The sequence below is a fragment of the Mauremys mutica genome, chromosome 3, assembly GCF_020497125.1.
Source record: "Mauremys mutica isolate MM-2020 ecotype Southern chromosome 3, ASM2049712v1, whole genome shotgun sequence".
Taxonomy (NCBI): Eukaryota; Metazoa; Chordata; order Testudines; family Geoemydidae; genus Mauremys; species Mauremys mutica.
This window is the reverse complement of record NC_059074.1, coordinates 19,782,475-19,798,914: the sequence shown is the minus strand read 5'-3', so window position 1 is coordinate 19,798,914 and position 16,440 is coordinate 19,782,475. Positions and strand designations below refer to the sequence as shown.

The window sequence follows — 16,440 nt, the reverse complement described above, 5'->3', positions numbered from 1 at the left end:
CATGCTTCAATCACCCTTCCAGAGGACAGACGTCCATGCCGACAACGGGTTCTGCTTGATAACGATCCAAAGCAGTGCAGACCAACGCATGTTCATTTTCATTATCTGAGTCGGATGCCACTAGCAGAAGGTTGTTTTTCTTTTTTGGTGGTTCGGGTTCTGTAGTTTCCGCATCGGAGTGTTGCTCTTTTAAGACTTCTGAAAGCATGCTCAACACCTCATCCCTCTCAGATTTTAGAAGGCACTTCAGATTCACTCACATTCATGCCTTCTTTGCGTTTTGTTAAATCTGAAGTGAAAGTGTTCGTAAAATGAACAACGTGTGCTGGGTCATCATCCGCGACTGCTATAACATGAAATATATGGCAGAATGCGGGTAAAACAGAGCAGGAGACATATAATTCTTCCCCAAGGAGTGCAATCACAAATTTAATTAACGCATTGTTTTAAATGAACGTCATCAGCCTGGAAGCATGTCCTCTGGAATGGTGTCTGAAGCATGAAGGGGTATACGAATGTTTAGCTTATCTGGCACGTAAATTCCTTGCAATGCTGGCTACAAAAGTGCCATGTAAATGCCTGTTCTCACTTTAAGGTGACATTGTAAATAAGAAGCAGGCGGCATTATGTCCCGTAAATGTAAACAAACTTGTTTGTCTTAGCGATTGGCTGAACAAGAAGTAGGACAGCATGGGCTTGAAGGCTCTAAATTTTTACATTGTTGTGGTTTTTTGAGTGCAGTTATGTAACCAAAAAAAATCTATATTTGTAAGTTGCACTTTCATGATAAAGATATTGCATTATGGTACTTGTATGATTTGAATTGAAAAGTATTTCAATTATCATTTTTATCATTAAAGACTAACAGATTTATCTGGGCATAAGCTTTCATGAATAAAAACCCACCTCTTCAGATGCATCTTCATTCCATGTATTTGAAGAAGTGGGGTTTTTTTACCCACGAACACTTATGCCCAAATAAATCTATTAGTCTTTAAGGTGCCACCAGCCTCCTTGTTCTTTTGTGGATACAGACTAACATGGCTACCCCTCCAATACTTGACATTTTATTATTGTTTATCAAGTCATTATTTGTTTATCATTTTTACAGTGCAAATATTTGTAATAAAAATAATAATATAAAATGAACACCGTGCACTTTGTATTCTGTGTTGTAATTGAAATCAATATATTTGAAAATGTAAAAAAGCATCCAAAAATATTTAATAATTTTCAGTTGGTATTCTATTGTTTAACAGTGCAATTAATACCAATTAATTTTTTTAATCCCGATTAATTTTTTAAAATTAATCGCGTGAGTTAACTGCGATTAATCGACAGCCCTAATTTTGACTTTAGGCTTTTTATACTGTCTTGCATGACCTTGTCATAAACAAACTAGGGAAATACAACCTAGATGGAACTACTATAAATTGGGTGCATAACTGGTTGGAAACATCCTCAGAGAGTAGTTATCAATGGTTCACAGTCAGGCGGGAAGGGCATATTGAGTGGGGTCCCACAGGGATCAACTCTGGGTCCGGTTCTGTTCATTACCTTCATAAATGATTTAGATAATGGCATTCAGAATACTCTTATAAATTTTATGGACGATACCAAGCTGGGAGAGGTTGCAAGTGCTTTGGAGTATAGGATTAAAATTGAAAATGATCTTGACAAACTGGAGAAATAGTCTTAAGTAAATAGGATGAAATTCAATAAGGACCAAATGCAAAGTACTAAATTTAGGAAGGAACTATCAGTTGCACACATACAAAATAGGAAATGACTGCCTAGGAAGGAGTACTGCAGAAAGGGATCTGGGGGTCATAGTGGATCACAAGCTAAATATGAGTCAACAGTGTAACACTTGCAAAACATGCAAACATCATTCTGGGATGTATTAGCAGGAGTGTTCTAAGCAAGACATGAGAAGTAATTCTTCCGCTCTGCTCTACACTGATTAGGCCTCAACTGGAATATTGTGTTCAGTTCTGGGCGCCACATTTAAGGAAAGATGTGGACAGATTAGAGAAAGTCCAGAGAAGAGCAACAAAAATGATTCAAGGTCTAGAAAACATGACCTAAGAAGGAAGATTAAAAAAATTGGGTTTGTTTAATCTGGAGAAAAGAAGACTGAGAAGGGACTTGATAACAGTTTTCAAGTACTACAATGTTGTTATAAGGAGGAGGGAGGAAAATTGTTCTCCTTAACCTCTGAGGATGAGAGAAGAAGCAATAAGCTTAAATTGCAGCAAGGGTGGTTTAGGTTGGACATTAGGTAAAATTTCCTGTCAGGATGGTCAAGCACTGGAATAAATTGCCCAGGGAGGTTGTGGGCTCTCAATCATTGGAGATTTTTAAGAGCAGGTTAGACAAACACCTGTCAGGAATGGTCTAGATCAGTGGTTCTCAAACTAGGGCCGCCACTTGTTCAGGGAAAGCCCCTGGTGGGCCAGGCCGGTTTGTTTGAGAATCACTGGTCTAGATAATACGTATTCCTGCCATGAGTGCAGGGGACTGGACTAGATGACCTCTCGAGGTCTCTTCCAGTCCTACAATTCTATGATTCTATGGTTAATGATCATTCTTTGCTACTGTCTTCCCCCATTCAGTGACAGGGTATGTTCCTATCACACTAAGAATCTTTATTTTCTGAGTCATATTTGTCTCTTCCATTCATGAGTTTCTTTCACCAAACCTTATGAGGTCTTGAGGAAAAACTATTATCTCAAATTCTTTCTTGTTTCAAAAAGTGCAGGTTAGTCAGGTTACTGACTTTATTATTCAAAAGATAACATTATTCAAAACTGCAAATGAAGTGAGAGATCATAACCAGATATTGAAGTATGAATACAATCAAACCTCAAGAAATCTTGTAAGAAAATTGAAGAAAAGTGGTGTGCTAAATATATGAAAATTCTAAGGTCCTTTCCAGATGAGGGCTTGAAATGCCCTAGCAGTAACTGTTTTCCAGTACATGGCTGGGAGGCTACCGTGGTCAAGTCCATGCTATCTATTTGTAACATGTGAACTAGTATATTTATGGGTGGAAAATTGTTTACTAAAGCAAAGAGCAAATAGGTTTTTAAAAGGCCTTGGATTAGATGTTTTATACAATCTGTTTGTACTATAAGTAAACAACATATTTTATCCCCACCCATCAGTCTGCCAATATCTTCAACTCTATCCTTTCCTCTTCTTAACCCTTTTGTTTAATTTTAATCTTGTACATCCTCCTGTACCACCCGCATTCATTCACCTTGGTACAAAGATCATCTCTATGAATTTAAGTCCAGCTACTGATGAGGTAGTGGTGCAAATCAGAGTCCACTGTCCACTCACAGTTGTGGGTAGCCCAGCTTACTATCTATGGACCAGATTGTGATACTGACTTACCTTGAATAGTGCCTTATTCCACCAATGATCCCATTAAAGTCCATGGGGCATCTCATGTGTACATACTCGTTAGTGTCACTAAGAGTGGCAAATCTGTTTCTATGGAAACAAGCTATGTAATGCAGAAAACATCCTTTTTTTTTTAAAGGCAAAAAATGTGCTTCATTCTCCCCGATCTACCCACAGCCTAGTCCTTCCTCCATTTCTTTCAGCTGTAGTAAATCCATGAACCATTTCAATAATCAGGAGGGCAGTTTTGAATTGGATTGAGGAATCATAGAATCATAGAATTCAAGATCAGAAGGGACCATTATGATCATCTAGTCTGACCTCCTGCAAGATGCAGGCCACATAAGCCGATCCACCCACTCCTGAAATAATTCTCTCCCTTGACTCTGCTGTTGAATGCTCCAAATCATGATTTAAAGAGTTCTAGTAGCAGATAATCCACCAGCAAGCGACCCCTGCCCCATGCTTCGGAGGAAGGCGAAAAACCTCCAGGGCCACTGCCAATCTACCCTGGAGGAAAATTCCTTCCCGACCCCAAATATGGCGATCAGCTGAACCCCGAGCATGCGGGCAAGACTCTCCAGCCAGACCCTCTGGAAAAAGGCTAACAATATCCTATCATTGACCCTTTGTACTAATTACCATTGTGGCACGTTATTGACCTATTGACTAAACCCGTTATCCTATCGTACCATCCCCTCCATAAACTTATCTAGCTTAATCTTAAAGTCATGGAGGTCCTTCGCCCCCACTGAATAGAAATAGAATAGGAATAGAAAGGAAGCCATGAAAATGATGGAAGATAAAGGTGATCTGACTCTGATTCCTGGAGTGACAGACTAGTCAGGCAGCCTGAAGTTTAGAGGGCAGAGATTTAGGAAGACCATAAAAAATGGAACTGCAGTAGTCAAGATAGGAGGTGATTAATGCTTGGATAAGGATGTAAGCAAAAGCAGAGAGGACGTGGTAAGGACAAATTCTGATAATGTTCTGAAACTGGTGATAAGCAGAAATACAGACAAGGGAGATGTGGAAAGTAAAGTAACGTTGGAGGTTAAAGATGACTCTGAGATTTCTTGCTTTGGAAGCAAAGTGAAGGCCTGAGTTAAGGAAAGCGATAGCTGAATCAGAAACTTGGGAGCAAAAGAGGGCCATCTTACCCAAAAGAGAGTCTTCATTAATAGTCTCTGAGGTATTCATGAATAGAGTTATTATTGTGTAGCTCGGATCTAAAAATCAAGACAGAAATATAGACAGCTTGGTATCCTATATGTCAAGGTGCTGAGTTCTTCTAGTGAGATATATGCACTGACTGCATTAGGAGTTGATGGTACTCAGCACCTCACATACCCCTTCCAACCAGAACATCTTTCAGGATCATGCCTTTAGAGTTGATGGAGATGGAAATTTGGGTGCCATGAGACTTGATTACCAATAAAGAGATTAATTTACTACTGCCAATCTCTCTCGCCTAATACTGAATACCTGTTCCTTAGCTCATTCACTTTAATCCTCTAACCTTGGTCTCCTGTTGATCCTCTGCCCTTGCCTTCCCACTATTGTGTATGATCGTGTCCCAGGTTTTGTTGTTGTTGTTCCCATCTACCTGGAATACCCTATACTCGTCTCATAACTTACTGTACAACCCTGCTTTTCTATTTATTTTATAATTGATCAGGTCAGTGTACATGTACAGTGTCTGAAGGGTGCTTAAATTGAATTCTATACACTATCAGTGGTGTTAAGTGGGAAATCTTGAGAGCTAATAATCCAAAATACATTTGGTTTTCTGTTTAAGTGATATACCCTGTCAGTGATGCGATTTCTGACACAATACTGCTTGTGAACAAAATGTGAGCTTAACAGTATTCTTCAAATTACAGCAGATGAATCTTATCCCTGTTAGTGAGGTTTGCCTAAATGGCAGTCACCTGGAATCCTGATGGTCCAATTTCCTACTGTAATTAGTTTCTAAAGGGGGCTAATTATTTGTTCTTTTTTTCTAGAGAGAAACTGAGTGATAAAATATCTTGTTGCAAAAAGCACTCTCAGAAACAAATCTATACCACATATTTTACTTATTTTACTTACTCTTTTGTTACTTATTTAATAAAAACCTGTTACTGAGTCTCTCTGCCTGCCCTCCCACAATACTCACAAAACCATTCATCTCTACATGATGCAGCTGCAATAATATATGAAGGCCTGGCAGAATTAGATTTTTATTTTTTGTACTTTTGACAGATAATATTGATGCTTGTTCTAAAGGTTTTAAAATATTTTTATCAATTTACATTTTCACAGTTGCAGGAAATTATGGGGAGGGGTCAGACAAGACAATTGATGGTCAGACAACAATTATTTAATGACAGTAGATGTTGAGATTTGAAAAGTTAAAGCTTTATAGCTGTTAAAACACAAATTGTCAATATTGTGTCAAAATATACAAAGTAAATATCCATAAATGAAACTCTAATAAGTTCACAAGCTGCATTTTTCTTACTTTGTCTGTCTGTACATTTTGATTATTATCAATGGAAATATTTTTGTCTGTATTTGTACAGTGAAATTTATGTTTACCAGCATTTACTGATAAAAATCTAATAGTTCCAAGCCTAAATATATGCTGTTCAAGGTGAATGATGACATCACCTCTATAGCTGAATGCAATTACACAAGCTACAGTTGTGACAGCTCCAAAGTTTGAGTGGTGATCAGGGATCGCACTTTTCAGTGATAAAAAACCCCCCAAATTCCCTAATAAAAAAAACATAAAAATCCGCATTTGTCTGCAGTTAAAATGAAATGCTTAACTTTAGTTTCCCTAGCCACAATATATGTAGGTATCAGTTGAACACATGTTATTGACATATTTACAATTTTTAAGTTGACAGCTGAAGTCCCACTGCATGGGGCTGACAGTCTAAGCCCTGTCCATTCTCCTAATTATCCACATTTTTGATGATCAGTTCTGGCCCTGGTCCCAATTAGATTAGATAATTGGTGTTTCACTGTATATGGTGAAAATGTAAAAACTAAAGATTCTCTGTAAAAGTGCAAATTCCACATTTTTCCAAGGCAAGTGGATTTCTAGGATCCCTGGTGATCATGGCTCTCACCAGTGTCTGTAATTTACATAGGAAATAAGCCCAGGGACTACTGAATAGACATAAGTTTCTCAGAAATTACAGTTAGTATTGTCATGGCAAATCTGTAAAGAACATAGACTCCTCCTTACAGTTAGTATAGCATTACTGAAACAAATACCATTTTTGGAACTTACTATGGAGAGAAATGGAAATTGTTAAATAATTTAGAGTCAGATTTATCTTAGACCATAGTTTTCTCAATAGTTTGGTGTATATTAACATTGTCACAGAATAAAGTTCATAATCGGTCATTAATTACTGCTGTTTTTTCCTTATAATGATTCAAACCTTACTTTTATGTTTTTAAGTAGCCCTATTGTTATAGTGTGTTGTAGTTATTATTTTATGTATTTTATAATACAGGACTGCCCGGATGCCTGCCTCGGTCAGGATTGGGCCCACATTGTGGTGAGTGTTGTACAAACCCATACAAAGATACAGACCTTGCAATGACGAGCTTACAAATAACAGTATTACAGTACTGCAGCGTTACCTATATTTAGAATGTTTACCACAGAAAGGTATTTATACATAAGGCAGTAAGGCCATTTCCTGAGGGGCTGTAACTCCATGGCTCAGCTGGTCTCTGAGCTCAGAGAGCACTAATCAACTCGTGAAGCAGGAACAAGACTCAGATATCTGAATCCAAACTAATCAAAACATTTATTTTCTGAGAAAATGATTGGCTGTCTCTGAGGCAAAATATATCTCTGTCTGTCTGGACGTCTCTTTGCCATCAATCTCTTTTTCATTATCTTTGACCTCATACTGTGCTCTTGCTACATCTCAGAAGCTAAAAAGGGTTAGACTAGGTCAGTACTTAGATGAGAGACCTTCAAAGAACACCTAAATGTGGAAGAAACCTATTCATTAAGCTGGAGAGACAAGGTGGGTGAGGGTAATATCTTTTGTTGGGCCAACTTCTGATAGAAGATATTACCTCACCAACCTTTGTCTCTCTCATATCCTGGGACTAACATGGCTACAACACTGCGAACACTCATTGAGTGGCTCTTTTTCTGAATTAGTTTAATGTGGTGCTGTCTTTGGATGAGCTAAGAAAACCTGTTCTTTTCATAAACAAAGAAATTCATTCTCCAATGGGGTCAGGCTAGCATCGTTCTACCAGCACCAAATTCACTTTGGTTTAAAAGAAAAGCAAACATATTTCTTATGACTTGTGCAAAAATAGGTCTGTGCAATCAAGCACTTACTTTGTAATTCAAACCTTACGCCGGTGCTAGATCCCATAGCCTAAACTTCTATTTGGAAAAGAATTGGCACCACTAATTCTAACCCAAAAGAAGGGGCTTCTTGCAAGACAATGAAATAGTAAATGTTCAGAAGGCAAAAGAGCTTCAATTCACTGTAAGGCACAGGAGCTTACTTTTTGGTGAATATAACACTAAAATATTTAAACTAGTATTTTTTCTTTTTATATTGGAGTTTATGCAATATATTCAAGTTAAATTATTGACTAAACGAGATCAAACACTTTGCTTTCACCCAGAGTGCCAACACACTAATACTCCAAAATGGCAAGGAAGCAATTTCTAAAATGTTATGAATGATGTTTGAATCAAATAATCACTTCCTTACAGGATGTGTAGAGGAAGATTCTCTTCTTGGATGTGCATATGGCTGTCATTAGTATAACAGGAAACCACTGGCGCACATCTGAGAATCAAATTTGACCCAGAGATCTATAATTTTAATACCACTGCATAATAAAAAATTAATATCTTATATTTCCATAATGCCTTCCACACCAAAGGATCCTAAAGTATTTTCAGAAGCTACAAGATATGCAAATAAATGTATCTAGTTTCCTATTATACTAATCTGAATGGTGTCTCAATAATAATAATAATTAATTAATAATGGGACAAAAATTGAAGTCCTTCCTCGGTTAAAACTCTCATTGAAATCAATGGAAGTTTTGTCTGAATAAGGGCTGGATAATGACTTGATGGTTTGGTATATTACTTATTAGTTAATAAAATAATTAGCAGTTAGGTACATACACATCTTTTAAAGAAACCAAGTTAGACCAGTAATATTTAAAAAAAAAATTAAACTGTCCTGATGAGTAAAGATTGTCAGTGAAAAACTAACCTAGAAATGGGCCAAGTTGCAAAGGTCAGCTCTTTCCCATCTGAACTTTGCAGAAGTCTAGCTCTGAAGTTTTGTTTCAGCTCATCAGAGACACTGGAGTAGCTGTCACATCCAGTGGGAGTGTTTGTGGGCCCATTTCTACACCGAAACAAACCAAAACCCTTTTGTACAGTGATAGTTAATGCTCCGTGCTCCTTTTTGATCTACGCATGCAACTCCAATTAGCCTCAGTGGTGGTTACAGCTGACCAATGAAAGAAGAAAAGACCCTGATTTCTAATGCAGAATCTCCTATAAAATTCCGCCAACTGGTTGCAGAAATGCAAGTGATTGTTTCAATGGCAAGTTATTTCACAACTCTGAATCACGTTGAATGTCAAGCTCTGATGAAATCTGCTAATTGGACTGTGAAATTTAAAATACATCCCCTTGCTTTAAAATAAAATGTTTAAAAAGAGAATTTTTTAAAAGCTACCTGATAAGAATGTTAAATTAATAAAAAAAATTACCTGATAAGTGATGTGGACAAAAGGTGGCTCCTGAAAAGGTGGGTATGCTAGAGATAACCTCTTTCCATTTTTAGTGGCGTCCGTTAGTTCAGAAAGGTGCAGCTGTAACTCAGTGAAGCTGCCACACAGTCTTTCCAGATTCCTGGATATGTGACTTGTTCCTTTTTCACTTGGCCAGTTGTTATTTTTAGGAGAAAGAGAAATTTCTTGAAACACATCCAGCTGCACTTTAGGAGAAGCTGGTCTGTTGGAAAACCTGGTTGGTGTACCAAGTCCAAAGAGGGCCACTGACCGATTAATTGGCTCAGCATCCAACGTTTCCAAAGCAATGGATGGGTCACCTGAGACCCTTTTTTCATCAAGGTCACTCACACTTGATGATGAGCTTCGTTCATAACTGGGACTCTTCACTTCTTCTATAAGTCTTCTCCTGCCACTAGGGGATTGAATTATAGTGCTACCTGGTATTAACAGCTCCCTGCTCAAGGGTTGATCTTCCATGGCAAGATTTTCAAAGAACTTCCGTTTTCCAAGAGTATTTATGGAGGATTCAAAATTAGAAAGCAGATTCTGGGTGGCATCTGACGGTGCTGAAAAATCTTCTTCAAATATTAATTCTTTGATCATTAAACGAATAATGTACCTTTCTGAACTTGAAGATGGAATGAGAGCAGGGTCAGTGAATTTCTGCTTTCCAATCAAAATCAACAAGAGTTTATCTGTCAAGAAGCACAAACCCTTCGGTCTTTCACTTTTCTCCAATTGGATTTGTTGAATATTGGGCATGCAGGAAGAGGTTACCGAATAAACCAAAACAATGTTACAAGTATTGGAAGCTACTGCCACAATCTGAGCTCTAGGGTCAAAAGCTATTATATCAGGGACCAGAATGCCTGGAATGCTGACTTTTCGGGTGGTCGTTACCTTTCTTTCAAAAGTCACCAAGATCAGGTATGAAGAGTCTTGATTGCTTCCTGGGACATAGTCCTTGCGTCTCAGAGGAATGAGAGGACTGGGATCAGATCTCCGATGGTTTGCAAGGATATGGGTCAAATCCACCGGACCTGATGAAGAAGAAGCTACTGAATCAACAGCCACTGATTTTTCTGAATCTATTGATTTTCTTCTTAGGTCCATGGAGTATTCCTCATCCCCAAGTGCCAGAGTAGACTGTGAAGTTAAAGAACCTGTTTCAGTACCAGATGGCACATCAAAAGTAATGCCTGCATTTAAGCCGCAGATCTTATCTAATGGAAGCTCTGTGGCTACAGCAATTTGGAAATCTAAAGTAGCTTCTATAGCACAGATATAACCACCCACATCAAATATTGGGCAAAAGAAGCAAGCATTTAAAGCTTTCTGAGCGTCATCCCATATGTAGGAATGAAGGGCACTGCCTATAGCAACCACTAAGCGATTACCATCTTTAGTCCAGCAAGCACAGTGGATGAGACCACTGCTTTTGATATCCGCCTTAACCCTGGAGTTATCAGAACGAACAGCGTGTAAAACTGAGGCGTCCCGTTTAGTAAGCACAGCCAAAATATCCTTCTTGGGATGCCACACACAGCCCTGGGGAAGCATTGGGAATGGCTCACCCATTTCACAAGTCTGAGAAACCAGGAGCTTTTTCTTTTCCAAAATGTTATAGCTCAGCTGCCAAACAGTGACATGTTTTTTATGCTGAACAGCAAGCAGAGCTGGTGTGTCTGCAGCACTACATGAGCCCCAGTAAAGTCCATGGACATGTTCAAACTGACCAATTACACTTGAGTCACCAAACCTGAGTTCTCCATGATGAAAATGTAAAGCAGTCAGTGCCACTTGCTTCCCATCCGTCCAGGCCATTCCATGCACAGGATGTATGGCCTGATACAAGGCATTAAGGCCAGTTCTTAGAAGTTTTGCCTTTCCCAACTCCATCCTTTTAAACTTCCTCCCTAGAGGTGATTGTTCCAAGGTAAAAAATCCACAGGATTCATTTGAGCATCTTGATAAGGAAAATGAGTCCCTTGGCTGTTGAGTTGTTTCCCGGTAGGTGAATCAAGCTGATTTTTTTTTCTAATAAGCAAGGAGCCTGAAATGCAAACTCCTTCACACTGTGACTCTACAGCTGCTCTGCTAAGTATAAATCCAGGTGAAAGCTGCTTTTACTATGCTTTTTCCTGGGAGGAGTTATAATCTTCATGTGATGTCTAACAAGGTTTAGCTAATTACTGTATGCCTCACTGACATTTTCTCCGTAGCCTATTTTTAACTCTTAAATGCTGGGAGCATATTTAAAAATAACACTCTAATACCTTGACCTTCAGTGAATGAAGGGCTTCTTCAATGAATGGAGGAGAGAGAGCCTATGCTGTTAAGCCTTGGCATTAAGCTACAGCACGAAATAATGACCTGACACTTCTTTATGGACAGGCTTTGAAGGAAAAAGTAAGATTTAAACATATCCATTAAGAGTAAGGGCCAGATTCCAATCTCTGATATGCAGCACATTTCAAAGATTCCTAAGGGGGTGGAGAAGGGGAAATAGGAGGGAACAATCATACTCACTGGTTATATGAAATGTGCGAGAGTGGGAGACAAAAAGATAAGCAACATAAACTAGAAGCCAGAGCACCTGATCTAATTAGTGCTTGTTTCTCTGGATCAGATTCCCCGGCTTCTCATTTATGTCACTTCCCTTTTGGTCTCCCACGTGTTCATTTCTGCATATCTGTGCCTTCCTCTTGTGAGCCTACAGTACAAGCCGAAAAGGACAGGTTGTGGCTTCTCCATCCCGGGCAATTTTTAAATCAAGATGGATATTTTTCTAAAAGATATTCTCTAGTTTGAACAGGAATTAATTCAGTGATGTCCTATGGCGTGTGTTAAACAGGAGTTCAGACTAAATGACCCAGTGGTGCCTTCTGACTTTATAATCTGGGTCTTTTTCTCTTTTGCAACCTGTTCCACTAAGTGTCTTTTGGCTGGGATCTCCTTGTTGCTATTGTTCTGACTGATGCACTTGTTGTATCTTTTGCTCTTTACACAACAATAGTGATATGAAGAAAGCCCAGTTGGGTTCCAAATAACTGTGATCATCGAAAGGCCTAGCTATATACAACCAGCAGCTCTGGCTGGTTTCTGGCAACTTCTAAAAATATCAAACACGGTGAGCACCACCAAAGGACTCATAGACTGTAAGCTGGTGAGCCTTTTGGTGGTGTTCACCATGTTTTATATTTTATATTTCAAGGAACACTACCCTATTCCTATACATTACACTACTATTGGCTTCTTCTGGTTTATGATGTGCAGATTGCATTTAAAATCAAAAGCCTGTCAGCATTATTGAGGAGAAGTCTGAAGTGATGAACGGCATAGATGCCCTCAATGAAAATTAAAAAAACTTTCAGCTGAAATACACAAGTTGGAGGAGCACACTTCATCTCTGGTTTCTGAATCCTTGCTGATCAAGCTTTGTTTTTACAGTGTTGGTCAGCATGACAGGCAGTGATCTCAGCATTCCGGGAGCAGCCTAATCATTGTCAAGTTTTTTGTAGATGTCATGGCAAAGAAGAGTTTTAGGAAGGGACTTGAAGGAGAATAATGAGCTAGTTTTGAGATGTTTATGGGAAAATCCTCCCAAGAGTGAGGAGCAGCATGGGTGAATGTACGAAGGTTTGAAAATTTAACAAGAGGGCAACGGAGTCTGGCATCTTACGCTATTTGGAGATAGGAGTCAACCTCTCTATAGTGAATGAGAGATGACAGGTACAGCTCCAAAGGAAGGGTGGTGTGTGTGGAGGGCCAGTCCTCATGGGAAGACACAGGACTTGCCCTCCTGTGAATCCCTTGAATTCTACACAGATTCCTGGGCGTCCGCCAGGTTTTGGGGAGGCCCTGAGACCTCTCCTGTAGGGAATGGGGGAACCCCACCACCAAAGGCATAATGTATGAGAATCTTTGCAAAGGGATCCTAATTCAGGCTTCCTTCTTCTCAGACTCCTCCCACAGGCTTTTCTGTGGGAGGGAGTAATGTGGGCAAAAGGTGTCCATGCCAATGTATTTACTCTGCAGCATCTTTGACAGCATGAGGTTTGCATGAGTTTTCAGGGGTTAAATTGGACATTAGGGGGTGCCTGAACAGCTGTATGTATATAGTAGAAGACTACTGAAAATAATAAAGAAAAAAAATAATTGAAAAGGCTACAGAATTTAAAACAAGTGCATTCCCAAGTTCTACATACATGCAGTATATGAATGAAAGTCTGATAGAATGTACTACGACTCATCATATTTTGCTTCTTCAGCCAGGAGAATAAAAAGTAGAAGTAAATAGACAATTTCCCCTCATTCAGACTGCGTATATTTCTATAACAAGAACAAGTATTTAATATTTTTTTCATGTGAATTTGGTGTGCACGGATCTCTACGACACACACACACAAAACATAGACCTGTCATTTGGAATTGTCATGGCAGCACCATAGATTTCATTTAAAATCTCCTCTCTTACAGCAGCAATGTTAACAATCTGTCACTAACTGAAGACCACCATAGTGTTATACAAAACGTGAGGATGGCTGTCAAGCACCTGAATAGATAGTGAACCAGATTCGGATCTCATTAGTAGCATTGTAACTTCTGATTCACATTGGTGGAACTGAGATGAGAACATAGCCCCTTGTTTAGAATGTTTTATATTCCACCAAGCTGGCAGTTTTCTCTCTTACATAACTGTTCTTATTATAACCAACACCTTGTGAAATACAGAACACCTTATCCATTCAATATGAATTGAAGGCGCTCAGGCCTAGATCCTCAAAGGGATTTAGATGCCTCCCCATGAGATTTAGATGCCTTTGGGGATCTGGGCCTCAGAGCCACGTGGGACGTTCTCAGCATCTCATAGGATCAGACTTCATTTTTTTCTTTACTCATGGTAAAACAGAGAATAAAACAATAAATCTTTCTTGGCCAAATCCTGCTCCAAATTAATTAAATCAATGGCAAAACTTCTGTTGACTTCAACAGAAGCAGGAACCAGCCCCATATTGAATAAAATCTTAACAGTAACAGATTCTCCAATATTAATCCAAAGGCATAAATTGTCTAATACAATGTGATATTTTTAACTTCCAAAAATGCTACTCTTGAAAGCAACCCACTCCATTTTTAGTTATTTTAGTTGAGGTATCATTTAATGTAATAAAGTCAAGAATCTTGAGCAACTTTCTTTAATGCTTGCATTTCTATGCCATTCAGAAGGCATCTGTTTTTAAAAATAGCCTAGCTGTCACAAGCTAACTGAAACAGTGTGAGAAAATGTGCACAATTAATAAAGATACATAATAAGTAACCTGTCAGAGCAGATCTACTTGTGACAATATGTAAATCATATCCTCCTGAGGGGGATATTTCTCTCTGCCATTATTGCTCTCTGAAGTAGACTTCACCCACTCTGCTGCCAGGAAGATTTTGTGTGTGGATAGCAAATTAGAGTGAGACCTATTGTCATTTTTTTAAATACAAGTGTTTCTTTTCTTTTAGCAAGGTAGCTTACTTTCCCTTAAAAAATGTTTATATAAATGTAGGACCCCGGGTTTCCCAGATTATACCAGAGCAGGGGCGGTTCTAGTAATTTCACCGCCCCAAGCACGGCGGCACGCCGCGGGGGGCGCTCTGGTGTTCACCGGTCCCGCGGCTCCAGTGGACCTCCTGCAGACGTGCCTGTGGAAGGTCCACTGGTCCTGCGGCTCCGGTGGAGCATCCACAGGCGTGCCTGTGGGAGATCCACCGGAGCCGTGGGACCAGCGGACCCTCCGCAGGCACGCCTGCGGGAGGTCCACCAGAGCCGCCTGCCACCCTCCCGGCGACCGGCAGAGCGCCCCCCGCGGCATGTTGCTCCAAGCGCGATTGGCGCGCTGGGGTCTGGAGCCGGCCCTGTACCAGAGTCAAGGAGTATATACTCCAAGTTGAAACTCAGTTTCCTTCTAGTTCTTCTCTCAGGTAGGAGGAGATGGAGGGTTCTTCTTCCTGGAAGTTGCTTTGTGAAATGGTATTGAAAATGATTTTGTCCTGTCTAAAGTATTTCTCAAATTGTTGGTTAAAACCATTGCCTGTAATGATTCTGTCCCTGCAGTAGTTTCCAGAGGGGGGAAACAAGTGGGGCAATTTACCCCGGGCCCCGCAGGGGCGCCCACGAGAGTTTTTTGGGGGCCCTGGAGCGGGGTCCTTCACTCACTGTGGGGGCTCTGGAAAACTCTCGTGGGGCCTGGGACGCCGGAGCTTCTTCCGCTCCAGGTCTTCAGTGGCAATTGGGTGGCAGGGGGTCCTTCCACCCCGGGACCTGCCGCCGAAGTGCCAGGTGTTCGATGGCAGTTCGGCGGTGGGGCCCCCCCGCCTCCGAAGACCCCAGGCCTCCTGAATCCTCTGGGTGGCCCTGGACTGTGCTGTAGTTTAGGGGGAACGTTAGAACTATAGAAAATATAGAGTTTGTATTTGTCATACTGCACAATTCAAAAACTTTGTACCAGAGATGAATTGCTTAATGGTCTAAACACAGCTTTGCAGTACTTCGACTCTTTGAAACCATAGGGTTAAATACTAGTAAGGCTGATTCAGTCTTTTAGCCTTCTAAGGTAGTTAAAAGCTGAAGGGCTGAGTCAACCTTGATAAAGAACTGAGTGCCATGAAGATAAGTGTGGGTGTGAGTACGTGTTTTCCAGATGAGACTTGTAAACCTGAGTTTCTTGGTGGACATTAAAGATCGCTGAAGAACATAAGAACGGCCATACTGGATCAGACCAAAGGTCCATCTAGCCCAGTATCCTATCTTCTGACAGTGACCAATGCCAGGTGCCCCAGAGGGAATGAACAAAAGAGGTAATTATCAAGTGATGCATCCCCTGTCGCCCAATCCCAACTTCTGGCAAACAGAGGCCAGGAACACCATCCCTCCCCATCCTGGCTAATAGTCATTGATGGACCTATCCTCCATGAATTTATCTAGTTTTTTTTTGAACCCTGTTATAATCTTGGCCTTCACAACATCCTCTGGCAAGGAGTTCCACAGGTTGACTGTGCATTGTGGGAAAAATACTTCCTTTTGTTTGTTTTAAACCTGTTGCCTATTAATTTCATTTTCTGACCCCTAGTTCTTGTGTTATGAGAAGGAGTAAATAACACTTCTTTATTTACTTTCTCCATGGCAGTCATGATTTTATAGACCTCTATCATATCCCCCCTTTAGTCGTCTGTTTTCCAAGCTGAAGA

General features: G+C 40.0%; 1 protein-coding gene across 3 annotated transcripts in view; it reads left to right on the top strand.

Annotated features, from left to right (window-relative positions):
- FKBP1B (FKBP prolyl isomerase 1B) overlaps positions 1-16,440 on the top strand; it is a 96,953-nt gene that overhangs the window by 23,097 nt on the left and 57,416 nt on the right. For all 3 annotated transcript variants that reach the window (XM_045011331.1, XM_045011332.1, XM_045011329.1), the window contains one exon: positions 6,921-6,965. Coding sequence is in view for 1 of the 3 variants with exons in the window: in XM_045011329.1 (XP_044867264.1) it covers positions 6,921-6,965 (45 nt within the window). In the remaining 2 variants the exon portion in view is untranslated. The remainder of the gene's footprint in view (positions 1-6,920; positions 6,966-16,440) is intronic.